General features: G+C 39.2%; 1 protein-coding gene across 2 annotated transcripts; it reads left to right on the forward strand.

The window, feature by feature from the left end:
- Positions 1-1,482: 1,482 nt before the first annotated feature.
- STEAP2 (STEAP2 metalloreductase) lies at positions 1,483-20,174 on the forward strand. 2 transcript variants are annotated; one of them, XM_058030467.1, is made up of 5 exons: positions 1,483-1,529; positions 6,123-6,644; positions 8,290-8,817; positions 10,483-10,647; positions 16,874-20,174. In XM_058030467.1, the coding sequence occupies exons 2-5, from the start codon at positions 6,153-6,155 to the stop codon at positions 17,156-17,158; spliced, it is 1,470 nt and encodes a 489-aa protein (XP_057886450.1). In that variant the 5' UTR covers positions 1,483-1,529; positions 6,123-6,152; the 3' UTR covers positions 17,159-20,174. The 2 variants fall into 2 exon arrangements, with proteins under 2 accessions (XP_057886450.1, XP_057886459.1); XM_058030476.1 differs by lacking the exon at positions 1,483-1,529 and adding an exon at positions 1,946-1,990.
- Positions 20,175-25,597: the final 5,423 nt, after the last annotated feature.

The following is a 25,597-nucleotide window of genomic DNA, read 5'->3' on the forward strand; positions in this document are numbered from 1 at the left end:
GCTTTCATGTGGCTGATCCATTTTTCTTATTTTGAGTAATAATAAACTATTATTACACTAAAATTAGAGCCCAACTCCCATCTCCACAGAATATACTGGGCACACAGCAAACATGGGGAGTGACGTCCCCGCTAACCAAACCTGGAAAGCTGTTCTGGGCTGCAGGGACACCCAATACCCCCTCACAATTAATTTTGCATGAGAAAGGTGGTGAAATGCAGGAATAGGTTGCCCAGAGAGGTGGTGGGTGCCCCATCATTGGAAACATTCAATCAGGCTGGACGGAGCCCTGAACAACCAGACCTAGTGGAAGATATTCATGCTCATTGCAAGGGTTTCAGATTCTGTGACCTTTAAGGGTCCCTTCCAACCCTGCGATTCTGTGACATATGATGGTAGAATTCCACAGCTCTGCAGCTGGCACAGGTTGCAGCAGTACCCTTCTGCCAGGAAAGAATAAGGAAAGGCAGCTGGTGATGAGTTCCTTCTGAAGAATGGCTGGGGCCAGGGCAGCCAAGGCGTGTTTTGTCTCAGCTGAGGATGGGCCCGTTGCTCACAGCTGCTCCTGTGCCAGCAGCCCCCGGGTCCAGCTCTGCCTGTGATGAGGGTGTTGCACAGGCCAGAGGGGCTGTGGCTGGAGCACAGTGACAGTGGCCAAAGCTGAGGGCACTGCAAGGCCATCCACGGCCCTCTTCCTCTACACCAACCCCCTGTGTTGTCGCAGAACACAGAAACACAGAAAAACAGAATTGCTGAGGTTAGAAGGTACCTCTGGAGATATCCAACCAACACCTGTCAAGGCAGGGTAAGCTGGAGCAGTTACCCAGGAAAGCATCCAGGTGGGTGTTGAATGTCTCCAGAGGCAGGCTCCACAGCCTCCCTGGGCAGCCAGTTCCAGTGCTCTGCCACTCTCAAAGTTAAGTAGTTTTTAACTCGGGCTAAGGTGGAAATTTTTGAGTTTTGGTTGATGGCAATTGCTCCTTGTCCTGTTGCTGGGCACCACTGAAAAGAACCTGGCACCACCCTCTTGACAGCTGTCTTTGAGACATTTATATGCATTGACGAGAGTCCCTCTCAGTCTTCTCCAGGCTGAACAGGCCAAGCTCCCGCAGTCTCTCCTCATAAGAGAGATGCTCCAGATCCCTCATCATCTTTGTTGTGTCCCTTGGACCCTCTCCTGTAGTTTTTCTTGCACTGATGAGCCCAGAATGGACTCAGCACTCCAAAAGCGGCCTCACCAGGGCCGAAAACAGGGGTAAGACCACGTGCTGGCCACACGCTTCCCGATGCACCCCAGGCTACCACTGGCCCTCCTGACCGCACGGACACACTGCCGGCTCCTGCCCAGCTATTGCCCACCAAGGTTCCCACGTCCCCCGGATCCGCCCGGCCGCGGCGGCGGTGGGAAGAGGCCGCAGGGGGCGGGTCGCAGCGGCAGGACAGGCGCCGCCTCCCCGCCCGCCCGGCACTGCGGGCCCGAGTGCGAGGAGGAGCGGCGGCAGCGCGGTGCTCCTGGCGGGCGGGCGGAGGTGAGCGGCGCCGGGGCCGGGCCGGGGCGGGCCGGGCCCCATCCCCGCCGGGCGCTCCCGGGCGCAGCCGCCGCCCGCGGGGCTTTCCCTGCTGCCCATCGCGGCGGCTGCGCCGCGGCCGCCCCGGTCTCCGGGCGGGCTCTGGCGGCGCCGGCGCCCCACGGAGCGGTGCGGCCCGGCCTCGGGCAGCCGCGGGGGCGCTCCGGTACCTGGCGGGGCCGGCGAGCCCCCGCCCCGCGGCGGGCGGGCCTGGCGGCGCTGCCGCTCCTGTCACGGGCGGTGTTGTCGTTGCAGCTGGAGATGCTGGCCCGGACCGGGGCCCCGCCGAGCCGCTCCGGGCTGGATCTCCGCTCCGCGCTGCCGCCCAGGGGGCAGCGGCCGCGCCCGGCCTCCCGCCAGCCCCGCGCCCCGTAAGTGCCCGCCCGAGCGGCGCTCACGCACACACGGCCCGGCTTGCCCCGGTGCGGTTCTCTCCTCCCGTAGTTACTTTTCCAGAAGCAGTTTTTCACGTGTGTCACCATCTGGCTGACATTGCTCTGTGATGTTCTGTTAGCTAATTTAAGAGTATATGTCAAATCTATGTCGCTTTTATTATTTTTTATAACTATGGAATGAATTAGTTCGTAAAAGAAGGTTGGTTTTGTTGAAATTTCTTCCTGAACCCACCTCAGCTGCTTCTTATCATCTGCTTCCCATTTATTTACTAATGGATTGCACAATAACTTGATGGAAAATCTGTCCAGGGGCTGAAGTTAGGCTAACAAGTCTTTGTTTTCTTTAGTCGTCCTCCCTTCTTTAAGCAATATGTGCTAGTCTGCCTGTCTTGTCATCTCTTTAGTTCTGAAGATGTGACTTTGGCCAGCATTTTAAGCCTCAAGGGCTGATTTCATAGTTGTCTGCTGACTTGAAAATCTTTATCTTATCTTCATCCTTTACTCTTAACTTACCTTTTCCACTTTGACCTCACCATCTCCCTGTAGAAGGAATTTCTTTAAATACCTACTCACAGTTAACTTTTCTGCTGAGGGCTGAAATAAAGAAGATGTTTAACAATAGTATGAGTTATAACTTGTTCTGTTTCCTCTGAAGTTATAAACCTTGCCTTCTGTCTTTTGTCTTTTTATTGTATTTATGGAACTTTTACTTGTTGCCATTTATCTTCTTCACTAGTTACAAACTCACTTCTGTACCATCCTTGTTCTGATTTTATCCCAACATGATGGCACTGTTTCTTTGTCTTTTTATAGTGCTTCTTAGTCATGCACACAACATTTTATTTTTTTAATCTTGTGTGATTTTTCAGGTCAGGAAAACTCTCTGTTGCAGTTATACACTCTTGCCTCTGAATTGCAGTTGTGCATTTAACATAATCCCTTTCAGTAACTGCTAGCACTCTGCTTTTGTACATCTCTTAGATTACTTGTCTAAAAGTCATGTCAGCCTGTTCCCTGAGGGTTTTTTATGAAGTCTGTTAGTTTGATGCTGTTACTCTCACTGTATTTTCCTTAGAACAGGCAGTGAGAAACTTTGGCCAGCAGGCCAAATTCAGCTCACCAGAGCAATTCATCATCCAAGATCCTCTCCCCAGGATCCTTTGGAGTAAAACTGAAAGTAGGCTGCAGCATGCTTAAATGGTACTGGTAGCCCATTTCCTTATGGTGCTTCCCTTTCAATCTCAAAGTTTTGCATCACATTCTGGTTACATGGTAAGAACTGAAGTGGGCTGCTGTAATCACATGGTGAAAGCATACATGTTCTGTCATATCCAGTTACATCTCTTATCTCATTAGATATTCTCATGTTCCTGGGTGCAAACCCATCCTGTTACAGGAAATACTGGTAGTTTGGTCATGTGTTAAATATGTTTCAGGTCACATGGAAAAAGTCAATGCTTTTTTGAGTGCATGCATAAAAATCTTTGTGCTCTGCCTCTGCCAGAAGGATTCACTGTTAGAATCTTTTCTTTGAACACTAGCTTTGTTGTCACTTTCACATATTGCTTTCTGTCTTTAACTTCTGAGTCCAGTTTTGGTGAGTTTGTACCTTCTAGTCAAAGCTGAAATGAAAAGTGCCCATTCTTCTAGTAGCTTCCTCTAATTTCTGAAACACAAACCTGCTTTTAATTGTGGGAGGTTGTTCACCACACATTACTAGCCAATGGCTGGTTAATATCCCCCACTGATTATTAATTGTCATCATATCAGCTCTTGGATGGTAGCTCAGGAAAAGGTTCTGTGTGGTCTGTTGTTGATTGCTCCCAAGACAGCAACCTTGTGGTTTCTTTTTGCTCTTTCTTAGCCTGCCTCTCCTCATTGCTTCATTAATATTCAGACTTTATTCCTGTTCTACAATTATATTGGCTTTGCCTGGCAAGACATGGTAGCAGGATGGGGAGGAGTGCTGTAGGGGTGGTTTCTGTGAGAAGCTGCAGGAATCCTCCCGTGTCTAATGGGGCCAGCTGGGTCTGGGGTGGACCGTGGCTCACCAGGGCTCACCAGGGCCCAGCCCATCTATGTTACCTCCCAGGTAACATAGGTAAGAAGGGGGAAAAAAGTAATTGCAGTGCAGAACAGAGGATGAGACCACGTGAGAGAAACAACTCATGTAGACACCAAGGCCAGTGAAGAAGAAGAAGGAGGTGGCCTGAGCACTGGATCAGACATTCCCCTGCTGCCTGTGGTGCAGGCCATGGTGAGGCAGCTGTCCCTCTGCTGCCCATGAGGTTCCTGGTAGAGCAGATATCCACCTGCAGCCCATGGAGGAGCCCCACACCAGTGTAGGTGGATGCCTGAGAGGAGGCTGTGACCCCATGGGAAGGGGTGGAGCAGGCTCCTGGCATGGACCTGTGGAGAGAGGAGCCCACGTTGGAGCAGGTTTCCTGGCAGGACTTGTGACCCCATGGGGACCCACACTGCAGCAGCCTGTTCCTGAAGGATTGCACTCTGCGGAAGGGACCCTCACTGGAGGAGTTGGTGAGGAATTGTATCCTGTGAGAAGGACTCACACTGGAGAAGTATGTAGAGGACTCCGCTATGGGAGGAGCCTCATGCTGGTGCAGAAGAAGGTTTTCTCTCTCTGAGGAGGAAGCAGCAGCAGGAGAAGCAGCATGTGATGAACTGACCGTAGAGTCCATCCCCTGTGTCCCTGTGCTGCAGAGGGGGAGCAGGCAGAGAATTGTGAATAAAGTCAAGCCCAGGAAGAAGCTTACTGGGGTGAGGGGAGGTGTTTCTTTAGGATTTGTTTTACTTCTCATTATCCTGCTCTGATTTTGATTGGTAATAAAGTCAGTTACTCTCCCCAAGTAGAGTCTGGTTTGCCTCGGGTGGTAATTGGTGAGTGAACTCTCCCTGTCCTTATCTCAACTCGTGAGCCTTTTGTGGTATTTTCCCTCCTCAGCCCAGCTGAGGAGAGGAGTGATAGAGCAGCACCTTTCTGGACACCTGGCCTGCAGCCAGGGTCAACCCCTGTCAGCAGTGCAGAACCACCTAGGTTGTAACTGTGGTTTCATGTGCAGACTTCCCTCCTGAGCATTGTTTTGTTGGTTTTTGATGTCTTTCTTAGAGCTTTAATGCAGTTCTGTGACCAAGGATATAGCAGGATATAGCAGTATTTATTTTATTTTCCTGTGAGCGTTAGCTTTTGTTCTTCTTCAAAAGAAGAAGAATTAGAGTCTAATTCTTCTTCTAGAGTCTACACTGAATTAGAGTCCTGAAATTATCTTCACTTTTATTATTGGGTGAAATCTGTCTTTTCCTCTGCCATTAGCTTTCTCTGGAAGGCTGTGCCATGTGTTTGTCTCCAGGATTTATTTTACTTGCCTGGATAGAAAATTGTGTTAAGCATATTTGTGAGTCATGGCCTTGAATCCTTTACCCTTCCATCCACAGTTAATCCTTATACATCCATGGCCAGACCAAGCAGTCTGACCTAGAAATGTCATTAGTAATCTCGCAACTAGGTCTTGATAAATTTCTTTGTTGTTTCTGCCATTGGATCCACATGAGCAGCCCATTTTCCAGGCTGACAGGTGAGTGTGTCAGATGAATGTTTGTCATGATGTTACGACATTTGCATCTTTGAGACTTGCATCTCCTCCTTCATGGCCAGGAGAGGATATCACAATAATAACCTGCATAAGCTTTTAATGGAATTAGCTTCCATATACTCACTGATCTCATGCTGATCACAGGCCAGTGCTCTCTGCATTCTACTATTTTCCAATTTTCTTTACACGTTTCTACTCATTATTCTATTCACCATTAGTTTCAGGAGTACAAAGTTACATTGTGGGCCAGTATTCCAGGGCAGTGGAAGGTAAGAAATAGAAGATGAAAAAACTGTTGTACACTTAAGTAACTATTATTGAAGTGCTGTAGTACTTCATGTTACTTATTACTTCTTCTGTCGTCAAGACAAAATTGATTAGCACATACGTGATTAAGGAAAAAATATAATATGAAACTTAGAACCAAAGATTTTGCTTCCAGAGGCATTAATGGATTTTGAGATCTCATAAAATTGTATGATGCTGATTTTTCCTTTTTTTTTTTTTCCTTTTTTCTTCTCTTTCCCTTTTTTTTTTTTTCCCTACAGAAATCATTGTAGGTTTGGTGTCTTGGAAGCATGGAAACAATCTCTATGATGGGGAGTCCCAAGAACCTCAATGAAACTTTTCTACCAAATGCTGCCAATGGCATCAAGGATGCCAGTAAGGTCACGATAGGTATCATTGGAAGTGGAGACTTTGCCAAGTCCTTGACAATCAGACTCATCAGATGTGGGTACCACGTGGTCGTAGGGAGCAGAAACCCTAAACATGCTGCTGACTTCTTTCCCCATGTGGTTGATGTCACTCACCATGAAGATGCAGTGGCTAAAACAAACATCATTTTTGTAGCCATACACAGAGAACACTACACCTCTTTGTGGGATCTCAAACATTTACTTGTTGGTAAAATTCTGATTGATGTCAGCAATAATACAAGAGTAGACCAATATCCAGACTCCAATGCAGAGTATTTGGCATCACTTTTTCCTGATTCCCTAATTGTCAAAGGATTCAATGTCATTTCAGCGTGGTCACTACAGTTAGGACCAAAAGATGCCAGCAGACAGGTAAATGTTTTTATTTGTATTAATTTATTTGTGAGATGAAAATGACAGGAACTGAATGTAACAGCCAGAACTCACGAAATTTACATTCCCTGACTTAACATGCCTAAAATGTTGGACCTTCAGCTTACATTTTAGTAGCCAATATAATCTTTAGAGTTTAGTTCATCCCACTGTAAGACAAATAAAGTAAGTGGTCCAGTTTTTCCCTGTGTTGCCTGTTTGTCTTTAAAGACTGCGGAGGAAATGTGAATACCAGCTTAGAATAAACAACTGACCTTTGGGTGACTACAGACAGAGTAGAAAAGTTAAGTCTTCATGTTTTCCATAGGAAATACGTTCATGTGTTTCCTTATGCTTTACACAAGGCTAGAGACAGTCCTTTCCACTGAATTTTAGTGGCAACATTGGGGTGAACTGTTGAAAGAGATGCACAGAAATCTCAGGTCCCAGTCCAAGAGGTCGAGAATCAGCTGTTCTAAAAACTACTTGCATTCAATGTAGCAGCAAAGTGATTGAAAGAAATTATCTAGCTTTTAGAGTGCCCCAGAATCATAAATATGGGAACAGAAGGAGGCACATATGTTTCTAAGCGATAATTCATTTGATCCAGGGCTGCTTGGGAACATCGTGTTCAAAGTCCTTCCCAGTATGTTCTGAAATCCATCCTGTGTGTAGAAAATGCCCCTTTATGGTTTTCATGTTTTGCTGAAGGGATGTAAAGGATTTAAGCCTGTGCAAGCATCCAGTCCTTCACAGCTTTATGATCTGAGAAATACATAAGAAATACCTGATGTAACATGACTGCTGGAGACTAAATTCAGTTTTGGCACTTCAGGTAGATTTAAATGAAATGCAATTGATAAGGAATTAGCATAATTAAAAAATAACTTCACTATACTTCTTTTATCCCCTTTCAGAATAGCACAATACTAATTAACTTCAGTCAAAACAGATCATATTTGCTTCAATGCAGATGGTCAGCAAATAGTGTTGGGCAAACTATAGCCCATTGCACATTTTAATGGAACCTTCAAGTGCTCTGTAGCAGCACATGTCTTTGTCTGTGTAAAAAACTGCTCTTTAGAAAAAGTTCTTGTTTGGCTGCTGTTTTTTGTCTTTTCTGTTAAATACTCATATCTGAAATCTGTGGAAATCTGGGTTGTGAAATAAGGCTGAAATTGTTACCCACAGAGAGGGAGCACAGATCGCTGCTTCTCAGTCTGTGGATGCTAAAGTTGTTTAAGGGTCATTGTTCAAGATTCCTGTATTTTTGAGAGATTTTGGATTTTCTTAAATGCTTTTGGTTGTAGCTTCAAGTTAGTCCAGTCCTGCAGGCATTTCGGTATGACAGGTTTCAGTGTACAGATTACCAAGACATTCCCCATTATTAAATCCAAGAAAAAGCCAATTTTGTTTTGATTACTCTGTTCCTAAGTCAAAGTTCATGTTTGCACTTTGGCTAGATTTTTATGTGATTTTATTGTCATGTTGGCAATATAAGCTGGGATAAAGTGTACAGTTTTAGCAGTTGTGATGTAGTTTTGATTTTGAAGTGCTTAAGGTTTTTGGTGGATTTTGCTGGTTTTTTATTTACCTTTGCGTCTTTTTCTCTGACTACAGACAATTCCCTTGACTCTCCCAACAGGTCTATATATGCAGTAACCATGTTCAGGCTCGCCATCAAGTTATTGAGCTTGCCCGTCAGCTGGGTTTCATTCCTCTTGATTTGGGGGCACTGTCATCTTCAAGGGAGATTGAAAACCTGCCTCTGCGCCTGTTCACCCTGTGGAAGGGGCCTGTACTCATTGCCATTAGCCTGGCAACGTTTTTCTTCATCTATTCCTTTGTCAGAGATGTCATCCATCCCTACACGAGAAATCAGCAGAGTGACTTTTACAAGATTCCCATTGAGATTGTCAACAAGACCCTGCCAATTGTTGCTATCACGTTGCTTTCTCTAGTGTATTTATCAGGACTCATTGCAGCTGCTTATCAGCTTTACTATGGCACGAAGTACCGGCGCTTTCCCCCTTGGCTGGACAGCTGGCTCCAGTGTCGGAAGCAGCTTGGGCTGCTCAGCTTTTTCTTTGCCACAGTGCACGTGGTGTACAGCCTCTGCTTGCCTATGAGGAGATCAGAGAGGTACTTGTTCCTCAACATGGCATACCAACAGGTAAGGGAGTCTTTAGTTCAATAAGCCAAAAATGCCTTGGCTGGCTGCATATGGCTCCTGAATGCAATAATTGGGTTTTTCTTAATCTGTTCTACTGCTTTTGGCACAAAAGTTATGGGTTGTTTTAGGCATAGGTGCTGCCAGATTAGGAGACTAAAAGAAATATCTGCACATTTTGCTCACGTTGTGTGTCAAGCTGCAGTCAAGTTTATGTGGTAGGGAGAATCAAGGACATGTCCTACTGAAATCAAGGACATGTCTCACTGAAATTCCTGATAGCAATATACACAAAAAGAATGCAGGATAGACAGGATAAGAGCAACAGCAAAAAGATTCTGAGGTATGTTTCTTTCTATGTATACTTAACACATGGGGGAAGTGTGTATATCATAAGTGCATTTACAAATATGAAAAGTATAAGGGCAGATACTGTAATGATGCTTACAGATACTTCTGTGTTCCAAAAAGGAAAAAAAGAAGATGCTGGTATTTTGTAACATTTTGGACCAATGTTAAAAATACTTTGTGCTTTTAAAATTCTGTGGACATCATCTATTGCAGACAATAGAAATTGACTCACAATTTCCAAGAACAATTGATCTTGCATAACCCTGAAACATTCTCCAACAAATCTGTCATCACTAGAAGAAGGTCTGATGTTGCTGTCAGTGAGACAGCTTAATGTAACCTTTAAAGAGGGAGAAAAGCAGTATTGCCCAAAAAACAGCAATGCCATTCACCACATTAAATCTGTAGGAAAGAGAGAAATGATAGAACAGAAAACCAAATAAGGAAATAAAATCAAATGTAACAAATTAACAGGGGGTGTCACAAACTCTAAAAGAGCTAACATCAAAAACTGAACTTAGGGGAAGGGCAAAACTGTAATAGGCAGCAAGAAACTGTAGTTCACACTTAAAATTAGTAATACTAAAGGATTCACTGGTACTTTTACTAAGAAATTATCTTAGTTTTAATGATACTGTAAAACTTTCACTTACTAATATTTCTGGTGCACCTTTTTCAAGACACGTCATTTTGCAATAGTTAACCTGGAAGTGGAAAAAATAATTGAATATCTAAGTTTCTTAGTTGTTAAGGTCCTGAATTGTTTCTTTTTTTCTGGTAAAACTCTCCAGCAAGAACCGTCTTGGAAAAATCTGATGGCGGTGGTGAAAGAGAGAAGCAAGCCTGGACTCAGCATAGAAAAGCTGAAGGAAATTATGCTAAATTATTTCTAAATGTAATTTAAAAAAATCTAATGTCTAATTTCTAAACTAAAAAGAAATTGCAGGTTTATCCAACTTATGTTACAGAATTTAAGTTTGCAGAGTCTGAAGAACACAGCTCCTGTTCTACAGTGCATAAGAATGTGCAGAATTACCTGATTTTATAACAGTATTGTTGTAAATGGTATATAATGTTATATGTTCTTTTAGCATCTTATCTAAAATTTCCATGTTTAGCATATTTTTAATCTAGCAAAAGCCAATACCAGCAGTAAGGAAATAGTTGTTTTTCTCCAAGGCATGAGGAAACCTCTGAAATATTTGACCACATTTTATAGTTGTCCTGTGACTGTGAACTTTAAGTCAACAAAATTACTTCTGTTGGTATTTTTAATATTCTTTAGAATAAAGTTCATCCTTTCTGCTCTTTCATCAGGTTCATGCAAATGTTGAAAATTCTTGGAATGAGGAAGAAGTGTGGCGAATTGAAATGTATATCTCCTTTGGAATAATGAGTCTTGGATTACTTTCCTTGCTGGCAGTAACTTCCATCCCTTCAGTAAACAGTGCCTTAAACTGGAGGGAGTTCAGTTTTATTCAGGTATTACTTTTTTAATAAGGGGGTTTTAGTGTTCACAAGAATTCCTTCATCACAGTCATGATCAACATCATAAACAAAAGCTCCTTGCAATGTGACAAGAGCCTTTTTTCCTCTGTCTCTAGTAATTCAGTAAAAACAATTACTTAGCAAATATGTTACCAGGAAGGCACATTAAGCATTTCATGAGTGTAGAACAGGACTTTTTATTTTAGACTTCTTGATCTTAAACAACCAGCATAGCTTAGACCAAATGATCACCAATCTATTAATTTTCTGTTCTTAGAACTTCTTGCTAAATTCAAATTAGATAAATTTGGACAAACCTGCTAAATGCAGTGATAAGATGAGATACTTGTATAGGTAGATGCACACAGATATTAAAATTGAAGACTTAGTTTGCCGTGCAAGATTTTTATTGCACAATCCTTTGACAGCCATGGTGCCATTGTTTAAGTTTTACTTCTCATCCACTGTGGGACTTGACACAGCTCTCAACTGCATTATTCCCATTAACTGAAAATACCCACTAGTAAAATATGGAGCATTGCTTATTAAAATCAGAGACTTTTCAAGGCCCTGGCACACCATCTGCTGCCTTCCTTCCTCAGGTAAATACCTAGAACATGCAAATCTAACCAGCATAAAATACTGAGAAACACAGGCTTTAATGAACAGCTCAGTGCTTGCTCCTACACATAACTGCCAGTAGTTTTAGGAAGCAGTCAGGTATAAGAAATGTTATTAGGATTCAGTTGGGTGAAAATTCCTAAGTGTGCACAGCTTTTGGGTTTGTTATGTTTTGTTTTCTGACTTTGGCTTTAGTACTGTAGTCTTAGCTCAGTCTTTTCTGATTAACATTTTTTTCAGCTTAGCCTAATAATATTGCTCAATTCTGAGTCCTATTCATTTCAGAATGTGGGCATTGACTTTAAAGTTCAGGGCTTGGGTTGCACTTCATAATTTACAGATATTTTGAAGAGAATGGTGGGGAGCACTTCAAAGGCTGTAGTTGTTTGGCGTCTGTCTGTGATGACTTTTCTTTTCCTTCTAATTTCCATTACTGGAAAACTGCAGGTAGACCTACAAAAAGTTTGCTGAAAAGTTTTTCACAGTGGAGTTACCCTGATAGAATTGTTTATTCACAGTCGTGGCTTTAAACCTTCAGAGAGACTAAATATTCAAGTGTATTGTTACAGTATCTCTGCCATTTGGAGTTCTCTGTGTGGGGACAATACTACTGCTGTTGGGTGATATAAAACATTAGTGCAAAAGGGAAAAATATGTATTCACTTGTGAGTGACATGATGCCTTTATCCAGTAATAACTTCCAGCCACAAAACAGCATTTTTGTCTTATTTTTCCTTACTCATATTTTGAAATTTCAGGCTTGTGTGGCTGAGTCAAAACCCATACAATAACCACAATGATGGATCTAGAACTGCATATTTACTGTAGTTATTTCCATTGTAAATTAAGTCAAAAGAGTTCCAAATCTAAATAATTATGAACTTTAATGACCCATCTGTCAATATTTTGAGGAACTTGTTTAGGAAGAAGTTGTTTGCTCAGGAAGTATGTTACAGTTCATACTGTAATATGTGCAGAAGATAACTGGTATTGGTAATGAACTAAGATCATTTGCAATTTTTAATCATAAAAGTATTGAACTACTGAAAAAATTTCTTAAAGTTAATGAGTATTTACTTTGTCATTAATTCTCAGGATGTAAGTTATTCTCCATTTAGTTACTTGTCAAAAAAAAAATCTTCTTGATTTCTTCAATCAGAAAACAGTGATTGCTTACTAGAGTAAAAGGAGTCTGTATTTCTGTATAAGTTTCACTGTCCCCAGTATGCAAGGAGAACAGATAAAGCATAATACTTACTCTCTTTTATGTTTTTCTTCTACTGAAGTTCAGTTCAGTGAAGGAAAATTAAACTTAAATTTCTCCCATCTTTTCTATGGAGATATGAGGGAGATAAACAGCAGAACTACTAACCTGTCATCCCATTGCTGCTTTTCCTTTCAGTTGGGGAAAGCAGTATGTCTCTAGCTTTAGTCCTGAATCTCAGATTATTTGCCACAGCTGCTGGACGTATTTCACATCTGGCAGATGAAGAATCAGTTGGTCAGCACACTCAGACTGTGTCCCAGCTCAGCACTTCCCACTGAGAACAGCACATTCTTTCTTGCTCATCTTAGAAAATGTAGTTTCATCAAAATAAGGTGTGGCCTCTTCTAAATAGCTTTACCACAAGAACATAGTCTTGAATCCTACTAGGAAAATCTGATTTTATTAAAATATACAGTATAGACTAGCCTCGTTCCAGTAGAACAAGCCCTAAGCAGCATCTCCCCAACCTACAGCAGTTCAAAGAGTCTTCAAACACAATCTTCCTAATAATCTAAAGAATCACCAGTTGTCAGTAGTTCTGCACAGAATTGCTGTCTTTGATATCCCAAATTCTTTTGGAGATGCCTCTGTCTTATCTAGCCTGGTTTCAAACACAGGTGTCAGCAGCTCCAAAAATCCCAGCCTGCTTTATCAGGGGAAAAGGACTTTGAGAGGACAAGTAGTGCAGGCTTCACTCATAGTATGCATATGAACAAAGTGAGACATGAGAAGGCTTAATAGTGCAAAAGGAAATTACTGTGTCAGTCCTAGAAAGAGCTAAGATACCAGCAGAAAAGAGGAATTGCTACAGTACAGAGTTGACCCCTGTACAAAACAAAGGTTTGATTACTTCATCATGATTTGGAGAGAAACACTCATAACATCCAGATAGAGGAGCCACAGAATGAGACAGTGATGAAGGTTTCTCAGTAGGAGATCCTGGATGACTGAAACTTAGTGTGAAACTTTGCAGTCACGTTAACATAACCCAGAGCTGAAGTTAACTGAGAAAAGCAGCAGGGAAGAAAGCTGGCGCTGATAAACTAATGCATCAATTTTCTTAAATGCCACTTCAGTATTCTTCTTTTTCTCATCTAAATACATTGGATAAGGAGCAAAGCAAGACATGGGCAAGAAATACAAAAGAATTTGTATTTTGTCAGAGCAGGCAGAATAAACAGCTTAAACCAACACACTGTAAACAGAAAAAAAAGACATTTATTGAAACCAGTCCTTGACTGTTCACATAAAATACAAGTAAATGGAGAATGTTGTCTGTAAGCTATCCTGCACTTGATCCTTTAGTCCAGTGAGGAAAGTTAAACTGTAAATATATAATGTAAACATAAATGATGCTGCTTTTGTTTTCCAGTCTAAGACTTCAAGTCCAAACCCCATCATTTAAGTGGCAATGGACAGAGCAGATTGGTTTTGAAAGCTGAGCTTCATGTTTTTTAGCAGAAAACAACACAAATCTGCCATTTGAGTGGTAGGAAGCTGACTTTTTAGTAGATAATCCTTTTCTCTGCTAGCCCAATCCTAAAGTTTTTTGGAGGCAGTGTGAGTAAAATATTTCTCATGCATACACTTTGAGGAAAGGCTACCCTGCCTTAGTTCTCCCACAATAATAGGGTACTTTTTTCCCCAGAGTAAGGTAGACTAAGGCCTGAATATTTAGCAAGTTTGTGGGTAAGATTCCAGTCAGAAGTTACTACAAACAGTTTTTAAGTTTAGCAATAGCTGTTACACAGAGAATCTGAAGTATATCTTGCATAAATGTTGAATTTAGAAAATACCTTTTGTATATATAAATTGCTTGGAACTACTTGACCATTGTGAATGTGGAAATTCCTGAAGCAGAATTGCCTCACAGCACATTTTGTCTCTAAATAGGTCCATCTTGCTGGTAGCATTTTAGGGGTTTTTCTCTTTCATCTTTCCTGCTCCATTAAGTTTTTGTTGGTTCCTTTCTCATACAATACCAGTTTGTCCAATTTATCAGGAGCCTTGGCTGGAAATCTCCCATATTGGCTAAAAGCTGACTTTGATCAGGAAGGAAAGAAACAAAACAGGGAGGACTTAGAGAAAAGCTAAAAGATATGGGAGTCCATAGGAAATGTGCTAATCTATTACTCAGCTTTCAGGAAACATAGTATTATGGAAGATAAGAAAACAAGGCAGCCAAAGATACTCTTCCACTTTTCCCAGCAGCCATCCTGAAGCCCAGGCAGAGGGTTGCCAGGAATTACAGCTGATTTTTCTGCTCACTGTACTGTTCAATGTGAATTTACCAGGGAAGAAACAGTATTTCTTCTTGCTTCTTTCAGAAGTCCTCTGCTCTTAAAGAAATTATCATCTGGAGCCTGGTAATGGTAATTAAGCGCCCAGCTGAAGAACATAGCTGACATTGATAGCTGACAGAAGCTATAGCAATGTCTTTGTTTTAGATGTGTAGTTGAATTGTGCAGTACACACTAGCATATGCTCTACCAACACTTCAGAGAAGCATATGGCAACTCTTCACAGGGCAAGAAAAAAAAGAACTTAATAAAACTGCATCATATGTTAGTTTAAAATATACTGGATGTACTTCTTAGTTTCCATTTTGACCATTAGATAGACATATATAGATGTCTCAAAACTATAGCTTGCAAATGGAATTAAAATAAGCACTAAAATTAAATAATTGGAAATGAATGTATATTTCCCTTCTGTTTCTATTTTCAAGAATTGTTATTTTCAAGAATTTCTCATCAGTAATCCTGATGAAGAAATGAGGGATATGATTCACTTGTGCCCTTCTGCCCACTGCCAGTAATATAACAATTCAGGACAGTCATACCAACAAAAATCTGCAACAACATATTATAACATCAGGTTTGACTGTATTGTTTGTTGTCCAAATTTCTTACCAGAAGTTCCGTTCAGATACCACATATGCCATTTTCATATCCTCGAGTGTTTGTCTAAATGTTCTGTTCACTATGGGATATTTTGGGAACAAATTTTTTTTTAAGAAAAAGTATGCAGCATATCTGAAGATTAACAAAATGGCCCTGAAACCATTGGCAAAAAAACCCACATAAATATTGGAAAGTCAAAAAACAGGGTAGCAATCCCAAGAAATTAACAGAAATATTTTCTTTTTATACCATTATACCTGTGAATCCTTGTGAATAGTATTAGCTCAGACATTCTTCTTGCTTTAGAAGCTGCTTAATCTTGAAGTAGAAGGAATTAATTCTTTCACTACCTATTATAAACCCTTGGGCTGCATTTTTCTTTGCTTGTCTGTTTGCTGGAATTAGACCATACCTTGGTAGCCAGTTACCTTTCTTAATGCTTGTTCTCTGTTTCAATGATTTTCTACAAATGTTTTCCAACCAAGTTAGTCTTTACGTCAGTTTTGGCCAGAAAGAGTTTTCCTTCATTTCATCACCACCAGAAGTCAAAGCATAGTAGTCTTCTTTTGTCATGGTTTGGGAAAGTTAAGTTGATGCCTTGTCAAATCTACGAAGCATTACAGCTACAGGGTCCTTAAAAAGGTGGATTCACAGAACTGCTGAGTGATCCCTGTTATCTCCACCTTCTGTGGCAAGCTCTAGATTTTTGTGCTGAGAGGTCCTTCCTCTGCAGGCTGCTGTGGGAACCCTCTGTTTCACCTTTTATCCAGTTCTGCTGGTTTATGGTAGACTGCAGCTCTGCTTTGTGCTATTATGGCCAAGGCCTGCAGTTCAGATATTGCCATTAAACACTCAGCAACAACTGAGGGAGAAGGCAAGGGATGGTTTATGCTCACATCAGACAAGTGACAAGTGGATGTAGGCCTTTGTGAGACAGAAGTAAGCTGTGCATCTCAAAGTGATAAAAATATGTAAGTTTAGGCCCAAATCTCTTCCAACAGAATTGCATTGTTCCACAACAAGGAATCTTGGCAGTGATCTATCCTCATAATTAAGAATTAGGAAACTTAATTTCCAATCACAATGAATATTGTTCTAGTAACTACTCTGTAATTGTTTCTTATTGGCATACCTATCCTGAAGTTGGCTTCCATTGCTTAGAATTTGGGCAGACATCATTTCAGCTTTGACTAAGGCCTGTAGATGTTAGCAGAGGTACTCTGTAAATCAGTGGTCAGTTCAGTCAGTAAATTTCAGAGTGGTAACTTAAAACCATATATTGCTAACTTAATGTAGTGAATAGGTAAGAGATCTTAACTTGATGTCTAATAGACATGTTAAAATAATTCAAATAATGTATTAGAGCTGTCGGGTGAAGGACCAAGTGCTATTATATCTTTTTTTTTTTCCTGTTTTCTCTTTTTTTCAGTCTACACTTGGATACATTGCTCTGCTTATAAGTACTTTCCATGTACTGATTTATGGATGGAAGAGAGCTTTTGAAGAAGAGTATTACAGATTTTATACACCACCAAATTTTGTTCTTGCCCTTGTTCTGCCTTCCATTGTAATTGTAGGTAAGATCATCTTGCTTCTGCCATGTGTAAGTAGGAAACTGAGGAGAATTCGAAGAGGATGGGAGAAAAGCCATGTTATAGAAGAAGTAAGTGGGTCTGTTCCACATCTCTCCCCAGAAAGGATAACTGTAATGTGATGATATTTGTTAACACTGTTGTACATGTTTGGGCTTTGGGTTTTTTTGTCTATGTCAAATAAACTTGCATTTTAGGAGTTTAGTTAAGTAGGAGTCTTTGTAAAGTCTCTTGCTTGACATATAGTACAAGCTCTTAACCAAACTATGAGAAGTTTATAACTAGAAGACAGCTATTTCTGATAACTACAAAAATATTTTTGTTTTAGATTACAGAGGACAGATGATTATGAAATAAAAAAATCAATGTTCCTTTGCACAGTTATATCACAATAATATTTTATTAGAACCAGGCTTTACAGATATTTTTTTGCCTTAGAGTATATGTCTCAGAGTGCTGCTTATTAATATGACATTTTCTGGGCAGTGTTTCTTCTATTAAAACCACATTTCTGGGTTAATGAGTTCAAAATATAAAGTAAATTATTTAGGAAATAACTAGGATTTGAAAGAAATTAATTTGTAATGATCACAGAGTCACAGAGTAGTTTGAATTGGAAGGGACCTTAAAGATCAGTAAGTTGCAATGCCCCTGTCATGGGCCTTGACAACTTTCACTAGACCAAGTTACTCAAAGCCCCATCCAACCTGGCCTTGAACACTTCCAGGGATGGGGCATCCACAACTTCTCTGGACACCCTCTGCTAGTGCCTCACCACCCTTGTAAAGAATTTCCAAAAATCTAAATCTAAACCCAATCTAAACTGACTCTCATTTAGTTTGTAGCCATTCCCCCTTGTCCTGCCATTGCCCTCTCCAGCTCTCTTGTAGGCTCCCTTCAGGAACTGGAAAGCTGCAGTTGGGTCACCCCTAAGCCATCCCTTCCAGGCTGCACAAAGCCAATTCTTTCTCCCCCTTTCCTCACAGGAGAGGCTCCCCAGCCCTCTGACCATCTCAGGGGCCCTGCTCTGGACTCCAGCAGGTCCCTGTCCTTCCTGTGCTGGATCCCAGGGCTGGGTGCAGAGTTCCAGGTGGGGTCTCTGTCCCCAGAGCAGAGCAGAGGCACAAAACCTCCCTGCCCTGCTGCCCAGGCTGCTCTGGGTGCAGCCCAGGGCACGTTTGGCTCTCTGGGCTGTGAGTGCCCATGGCTGGGTCATGTCCAGCCTCTCACCCAGCAGCACCCCCAGGTCCCTCTGGCCAGGGCTGCTCTCAATCCCTTCATCCCCAGCCTGGATGGGCACTGGGGGTTACCCCAGCCCAGGGGCAGCACCTTGCACTTGGTCAAGTGTATTGCACATGTACAGTATATTTATTTGTGTGTGCTTTTACACCATTACATGATTGGAATATGCAAACCCAGTCTCAATTATGGTGTGACATCTTGTAAGCAAAGGGTATTGTACTAAACTTGTTTTTTCAAAGTATTAAGTAGGATTTTAGACCTTTGGCATCTCTTTATTTCCATACATTAAATAATGAAGATTCAAAACATTGCTATACATTTATAGGAAGATACGTGTGTAAACTAGTTTTTGATTTTTTAATGACTTTGAAATATGTGGAGATATTTTAAAACAAAAAGAAAAGCTGAGAATTCAGCAACAATAAAAATCCATTTTCACTGTGAAACTTCCAATATATTGGAAGCATCACAATACTCATGTTCTGTATGTGTCTACTCTAGAGTTTTAGTTATTATATATGAATTTCCCAGAATGTGTCTTAAATTCTTAGTATCCTTTTGTGCAAATCCAATCTTCTATTTTTATATAAAGGTCTAACTTTTACAAGTGTCTCTGGGATATGCCTGAAGTTTTGAGAAACCAAATTATTATTATATTTAAAAATCTCTAAACCCTGACATTTGCATTTGCTGTTGGATTCTGAATAATGTTCACAATTGCTTATTACTTCTGCTGTGTCAGTAGTAATTACTCTTCTCTAACAAAACAACCAAACTCGGCTCATACCTTCAGGCTGCTACTGCTTAATTAGCAGAACTTCTATTACAGTGAATCAGATTGTGTATTTGGTTCTAATTTTCTTGTATTAAATTATATTTTCTCTTATCTATATTTGCACTGTTTAAAATCTCAAATTTTTTTAGCTGAACCTTCTCTTATTATTTATTGCTTTGAAATAATTTGTCCTATCATGTATCAGAAATATATAGAATTAAGCTTGAATTTATCCTTAAACATCACTGGTCCTGTAAATCTTATTATCTCTGCTTGTAATGAAATTAAGAGCTTCACAAAAAAGAAGATTCTAGAATCAAACTCTGCCCCCAGTTATGCCAACCTAAGCCTAAAGAATTCCTGTTAGTTGTTCTTAAATAAATTTAAAATCCAAAATATCCACAACTATTTTATTTTTATTCTAGTATCCAGATTCCCCAGACTTACACATCAACCCTGTGTATATTCTGGGTTTGTTGCAAAATGAGAGACAGTTGAACTTCCTTTCACTTTAAGCATGTTCAAATCTAGAGATGAAAAATAAAATACTTTAATTATGTTTTTTCAGAATTAAAGTATTTTTATATGTCTTTAGACATGTTTTGTATTGAATAAGACGCCAGTGGATTCTTGAAAAGGGAGGTTTGTGAATACATTTTTTAAAAATTACAACTGTTATATGGGTCAACAGATATTTGATACTTTATTTTAGTTCACAAATTTTCAATTTCAAGTAGTTGGAAAGCTCAGATTTTTCCTCGTTTCTAAGCCTTGGGGAGCAGTCAGTTGTAAGGAAAATAATTAATTTTATTTCACCATTTTTGGAAAAATAAATTATAATAACAGCATTAATTGGTCAGGCTAAGGTCTTTGAGAGTTGTCTCCAGTAGCTGACAAGTGGTAGATGCTTCTAAAAAGAAAGCAAGTGTCCAGTGATTTTTTTTCCTTGCACAACTTCTCAACCTCTTGGAAGTCAATTATTTTGGATTTATTCGAGACAGGTGCTGCCTCTAGATTGCTGTATTTAATAGCAACCTTCTCAAAAAAATTATCAAGGATTTCAGAAATATGAAACTCTCCTACTTTTTGAACAGAAAAATAAGGAAGAGAAAAAAGCTTCAACTAATCTATCAAATAAGTAAATAAATAAATATTTGTATTATTTCTTTTTTCCAAAACCAAATAAGTTTGTTTCAGGGTATTTATTTTATTGTTCCTCCTCCAATATGCAGCTATTTCAGTGAGACTGGTGGTGATATACAAGTACAACACTTTTTTACCAAACATTCTAGACTTAACTGAAAACCCTGTTGCTGCTGGAGACAGACAGGAGCCTAAACTACTACAAATGAGATTTTCACATAAAAATGAAGAACAAGTAACAATTACAACTTCTAACCTAGCTTTGTCTGTAATGGCAATTGTAGAATTGAATGTCCTGGACTGTTTCCTATTTCATTAATGCAGGGTGAAACCACACAAACTTGAAGCATTGTACTTCATTCCTTTAAATAAAATTAACTTCTAAAATCTTAGAACATAATAAATCTTGGATAATTTTAATGGGATAAATACCACTCTACTTTCTACCCAGTCCTGCATGGGAAGCCTAATTAAAATCACTAGAAGGGGCTGGTATAACTGAGAGTAGAACTTCATACCTCTGAACAGATTTAGGCAGAAAGTGTTGGCATTGACAATCTGACTACATTTGAAAATTAAATATGCTGCTATTATTTTAGAGTAATTTTACATTTCTGTGGAATATGTAGTTAACATTCACGTTCCCTACAATTATTTAATTATTTTGATACAATAGTGATAATGTTGCAGAACTATGCTATTGTACTAACTGAAAATTACTGTCAAAGGCCATAGATATTGTACTGTAATGCATCCACTGACAGTATATACAGAAATGTACTGGCCCTCTTTCCTATGCAAAAAGTTACTTCATCATTAAATTTCTTCAACAGTGATTAAACTGCTACATTATAAATTGCCAAAGATGTCTGGAGAGAATAATGATGAGTCATTCTTATTTTAAAACTGTGTGTAGAAAATTAAAAATGTGTTTTAATTTTATATGTTAGTTGAAAGGTTGAAATATTGAAGTATTAATAAGTAGACAATATTTTTAGATCAACTATATGAAGGCATTTTGTGAAATATTTGTGCTACAAAAATGACACATGGTTTCCTGTTAGGCCATGTATTTACTTCTAACTGGAATAGCATGTTGACTTGTTATTTAATATTTTGTAGTGTTCTTTAAGGACCAGTTTGCTCTAACAAGACACTGTTAAGCCTGAAGGTAAATAACACTCATGCATTTAGCAAACTTTATATCCAGCATATGTTTAGTCCCACAAGGGATCTTTATTCATCTGACCAAACACATTGATTTCTATAAACTCACCATAGGCTTCTCATTGGAAAAATACCTGAGGCTAATTGTTTAGTTTAGATTGCCTAAATATAAACAGCTAAATTCATTTAGACATCTTAGTTACTAAGGAGAATAAATACGTATTTTGGGGAATAGTTGCTATAAAATTATTTTTGTGTAGCTTTATATAAATTGCTTAACTGTCTAATGAAAATAAGTAATCAAATAAGCCTAATTTCTCTTAATTATTGTACAGTTTAAAAAAATAGAGCTTAATATGTGATACAGAATTGTACACGTATTATAAAATGGAGACTTCTATGTATTTAGCAACAGGTTATTTTTTTTCCATGGATATTAAGGTGTTCTTTATTAACACTGTCTAAAACAGTTCTATCATAGGTTCCATGTGTCTAATTTTATCTTAAAATTCTCTTAGCTGTTGCAACTATGTACAAGTTAATTAAGTGCACATGTTCTTGAATTATTTAGAGTTTTTGATTTAGAGATTAATTATTTTGTAATTGTTTTGCAAGTTCTTTAGCTTGTGGTAATGGTTACTGTGAATTGTTGCCACATTTAATTTTTTGTTCCAACATTGTAAATTATATGATGTGCCACGAATATTTTTATTTGTCATTAATTGCCTATAAAAGAGTGTGTCTCTATGTTTGTGTCTGTATGGTATTAGCTGCCCAACTGGCATTAAAGGAAATGGTTAATGAATATAAGGCAATGAGTTCCCCAGTGGCAATAAATTTCACAGGTATGAATACAGTTAGGAAAGAGCTTTCCTCTGAAAGTTAGATATATCAGGTGCATAAAAACTAGATAGATTGAATTTTTCAGTGTTAATATTTTCACATATGCAGTGGTAATGAATGCATATGCATAGTTCCTTGCAGACAATGCATCTCCTAATACACAAGGTTTTGAATTCTTGGCTGTTCATCCTGTAGTATTTTCTGTCAATATAATGAATAATGTTGCTGTACTGATATTGTATCACCATGTGATACTGCTTCAATTAATTAGATTACAGCCTTTAAAATAAGTGACACATTTAACTGACTTAAACAATGATCTCTGTCATTATATATTGTTTCTCATGCCTTGTTGGCAGTGTCTTACAGTAAGCATAATATGTCTCCCATGTGTAATATTCTCTTTGTAGTTGTGTTTGTCAGACTGTTTGTGCTGTCTCTCTGAACAGGGCTATTATAAATTATTAGTAATGCTCTTATCTATTTTTCCACAGACTGTGTTTTACACAAAAATCAATAAAAAATCAGTGTAAGATATTTTGTTTTCTTTATTTTGTGCTTATGCAGAATAAATTTTAGCTTGTGTTTCTTTCTAATACATGGGTGTTCTGATCAACATTTTCTCTGAGAGATAAAATTTGAATGTGTGTTCATAAAAATATTCTAAGGGCAGTTTATTTCTTTTTCGATGTCTGGATTGCAGCTTTTTCACACAGACACACTGGATTGCTATATCCCTTATCCTACTTTAAGTTTTCTCCATGCTTTCAGATATAGTACTCTCAGCATATATTCAGTCCACTTTTCATTCAACAGAAAGTTTGGCTATGATGAGATTGCTAGGCACCAGTATGTTTGCCAAGTGTCCTGTTGTGTGTGTGAAAGGGAATTACTCTTCAAATGAAACAAACAGGTGAAGCACTTTGCAGTCCTTCTTTTGGAAATACATAACTTTTTTTCTAAGAGGCTTATGCCAGCAGAAGAGGAAAACAGTACATGAGAGGTATAATGCTGCTTACCTGTCCATCAGCAGCATAAACTGTTCTGAGTTCAGAGGAGTAAAGATGTATGGGTGAGTGGAGCTGGCAGCATTTGCATTGCTTTCACATTAGGTTACATAGCCTTCCCAGACTCCCAGATGGAATATAGGTGTTTTTAAAATTCAGAACATTTAATATTGGTTTGTGCCATGCCTAACCTAATAGTAACATTTTGGACCTTGAGGTCTTTGTTTTCTTTGCTTCTGTTTTTTTTTAATGTCTCCATTTCTCTATATCTCAGTGCTTGTTCTACTGAATGTTGATATCATGCCAGCAGCTGGGGCCCCAAACTTACACCCTTCTCCAGGCTTACCTTGTACTGCAAAAGAGTATAAGTTCTGAGTCCTGTGATTTACTGTTTCCTTACAGTTATAAAGATCAGTGTGAAAGTTCCCCTCAATTCATACTCCATGACCTCAGCACTGTATTTTAATAGTACAGGCAGGTAAATCCAGATGTTGGAAGCTCTGTTGACTTGATGGGTTTAAGGTTGAGTCTACTGCCAGACACTTCAAAGGTCTTTTCCTTTTATTCTGTGAATATCAAACATAGAAGGTCTGTCAGGACAGACAAAAAAAAAAAGAAAGGAGAATGAAAAGGAAGTTGAGGAGTCAACAGACTTAGAAAGAATCTTAGAAAGATTTCTGTACTTTAAAGACCTCAGTGTCATATTTGATAAAGAGTGCAGGTGGCTTTGGAAAGAATCTACATGTTGGATATAGCCAAGAAAAGGTCATCCCTTGACTAGGAGCTAAAGACCCCTATTGCAGCACATGAATAATGGTCCCTTAAAAGCTCACAACTTATTTTGTAAAACAGCAAATACTGAGTGCTAGAGGAAATAATTCACTCAGCAAAGTCAACAGGAGATTAACGGCAGATCTAGATATGTAACCTTGATCTTCTAATGTGCAACTGTGTTCTACACAGAGTGCTGTGGTTTTATGAAATTTAAGTTTTACCTCAAGAACAGAGTTTGCTGAACCGTGTCTTCACACCAAAATAGTTTGTCCTCAGTCAAAACAGAAATCCTCTTTACATCAAGTGTACGGTTTTAACATATTTATTAGCATTTGTAAGACTTAAAATTCAATACTCTCCTAAGTAAGGCCTTGGTGTCTTGAATATTTTCATCACCAATGGAAAAAGTAGATGTGATAAAAATACAATATAAGCCTATTGGGGTTTATTAACTTTTGAGTAAATATTATCACAGTTGATTGCATGATTTTGAGAATGGCTGTTTTCCATTTGCCAAGGGCAGCAGAATCCCTGTAGTCAAGCTTGCATAATGTAGCTTTAATCCTAAATTTTAAAAGCTTCATTTTGAAGAAGGTGCACAGTGAGCAAATGGAGCTTTGCAATATGATCTTTGGAACAGTAAGCCAACAAGTGCCATGTGACTTAAGCTTATAATTTACAGACTAAGTTGCCCAATTTAGGTATATTCTCTATACATTAAAAACACAGAGCAACCAAACTTGAAATCACTTAGGCTACAATAGAAATAAATGTAAGCAGGTTTTCTAATATAAGCTTTAAAACTTTGAATACATACAACTTCAGTTCCTATCTTGGCACCAAGAGAAAAAAAAGTATATATAATTCAGGTTTTTCAGCTAAATGCCTGGAGACATACAAGCATTGTCAGCACTTTTAATCTCAGATGCTTAATAGAAAATCTTGTTCCATCCAGTATAAGCCCGAATACAATACACAATGTTCACAGAAACAAATACTTAAGTAGAACATGGAAGGGCCAGTAAGGTGGTTATAGTAATGGAGAGATGTGTGTACATGGATGGATGAAGAGTGTCAAACTCGAGCTCCAAGGCTGGCAACTGCACTGTCACATCGTGTGAGGCCACTTTATAAATGTGCTACAGCCCTGCCTTTGTATGACCTGTGTTCTGTGATCGCAGCTCAGGATGTCATGGATGTCAAAGGGGCCATTGCATTTTCTAAATTCAGAGTCCTATACTATGCTAGGCTGTAATTTTGCCATCATTTCAGAGTTGCATACAGGATGAATTTCTACTAAATGCAGAGAGTGCATGAATATTTTTGTGTATGCACAAATACACAATATTGTGTATTTTCCCTTTGATGAAAAGAGAACTCTATAGCATGAGTACTAAATATGAGATGCACCTTATTTTTGCAGAAGGCAAGTATGAAATGGGAAGAGTGTAGCATGCAAGCTGGGAAAAATGAAAATAAGGACTGTGTTGGTTATAGTTGGAGCCATAAAGTTGTCTTTCTTGATTGTTATCAATCACTTCTTTTCATATAAAAGCTAGCTGTTTAAATCTCCAGATATGTTAGCATTTAATAAATTTTTTTGCATATTC

The sequence above is a fragment of the Melospiza georgiana genome, chromosome 1, assembly GCF_028018845.1.
Source record: "Melospiza georgiana isolate bMelGeo1 chromosome 1, bMelGeo1.pri, whole genome shotgun sequence".
In the NCBI taxonomy this organism is placed as follows: domain Eukaryota; kingdom Metazoa; phylum Chordata; class Aves; order Passeriformes; family Passerellidae; genus Melospiza; species Melospiza georgiana.

Coding starts and splice junctions, on each gene's coding strand:
- STEAP2 (XM_058030467.1), top strand. CDS start 6,153: ATGGAAACAATCTCTATGATGGGGAGTCCCAAGAACCTCAATGAAACT. Junction 8,818..10,482: donor TCAACATGGCATACCAACAG/GTAAGGGAGTCT, acceptor CTCTTTCATCAG/GTTCATGCAAATGTTGAAAA. Junction 10,648..16,873: donor GGGAGTTCAGTTTTATTCAG/GTATTACTTTTT, acceptor TCTTTTTTTCAG/TCTACACTTGGATACATTGC.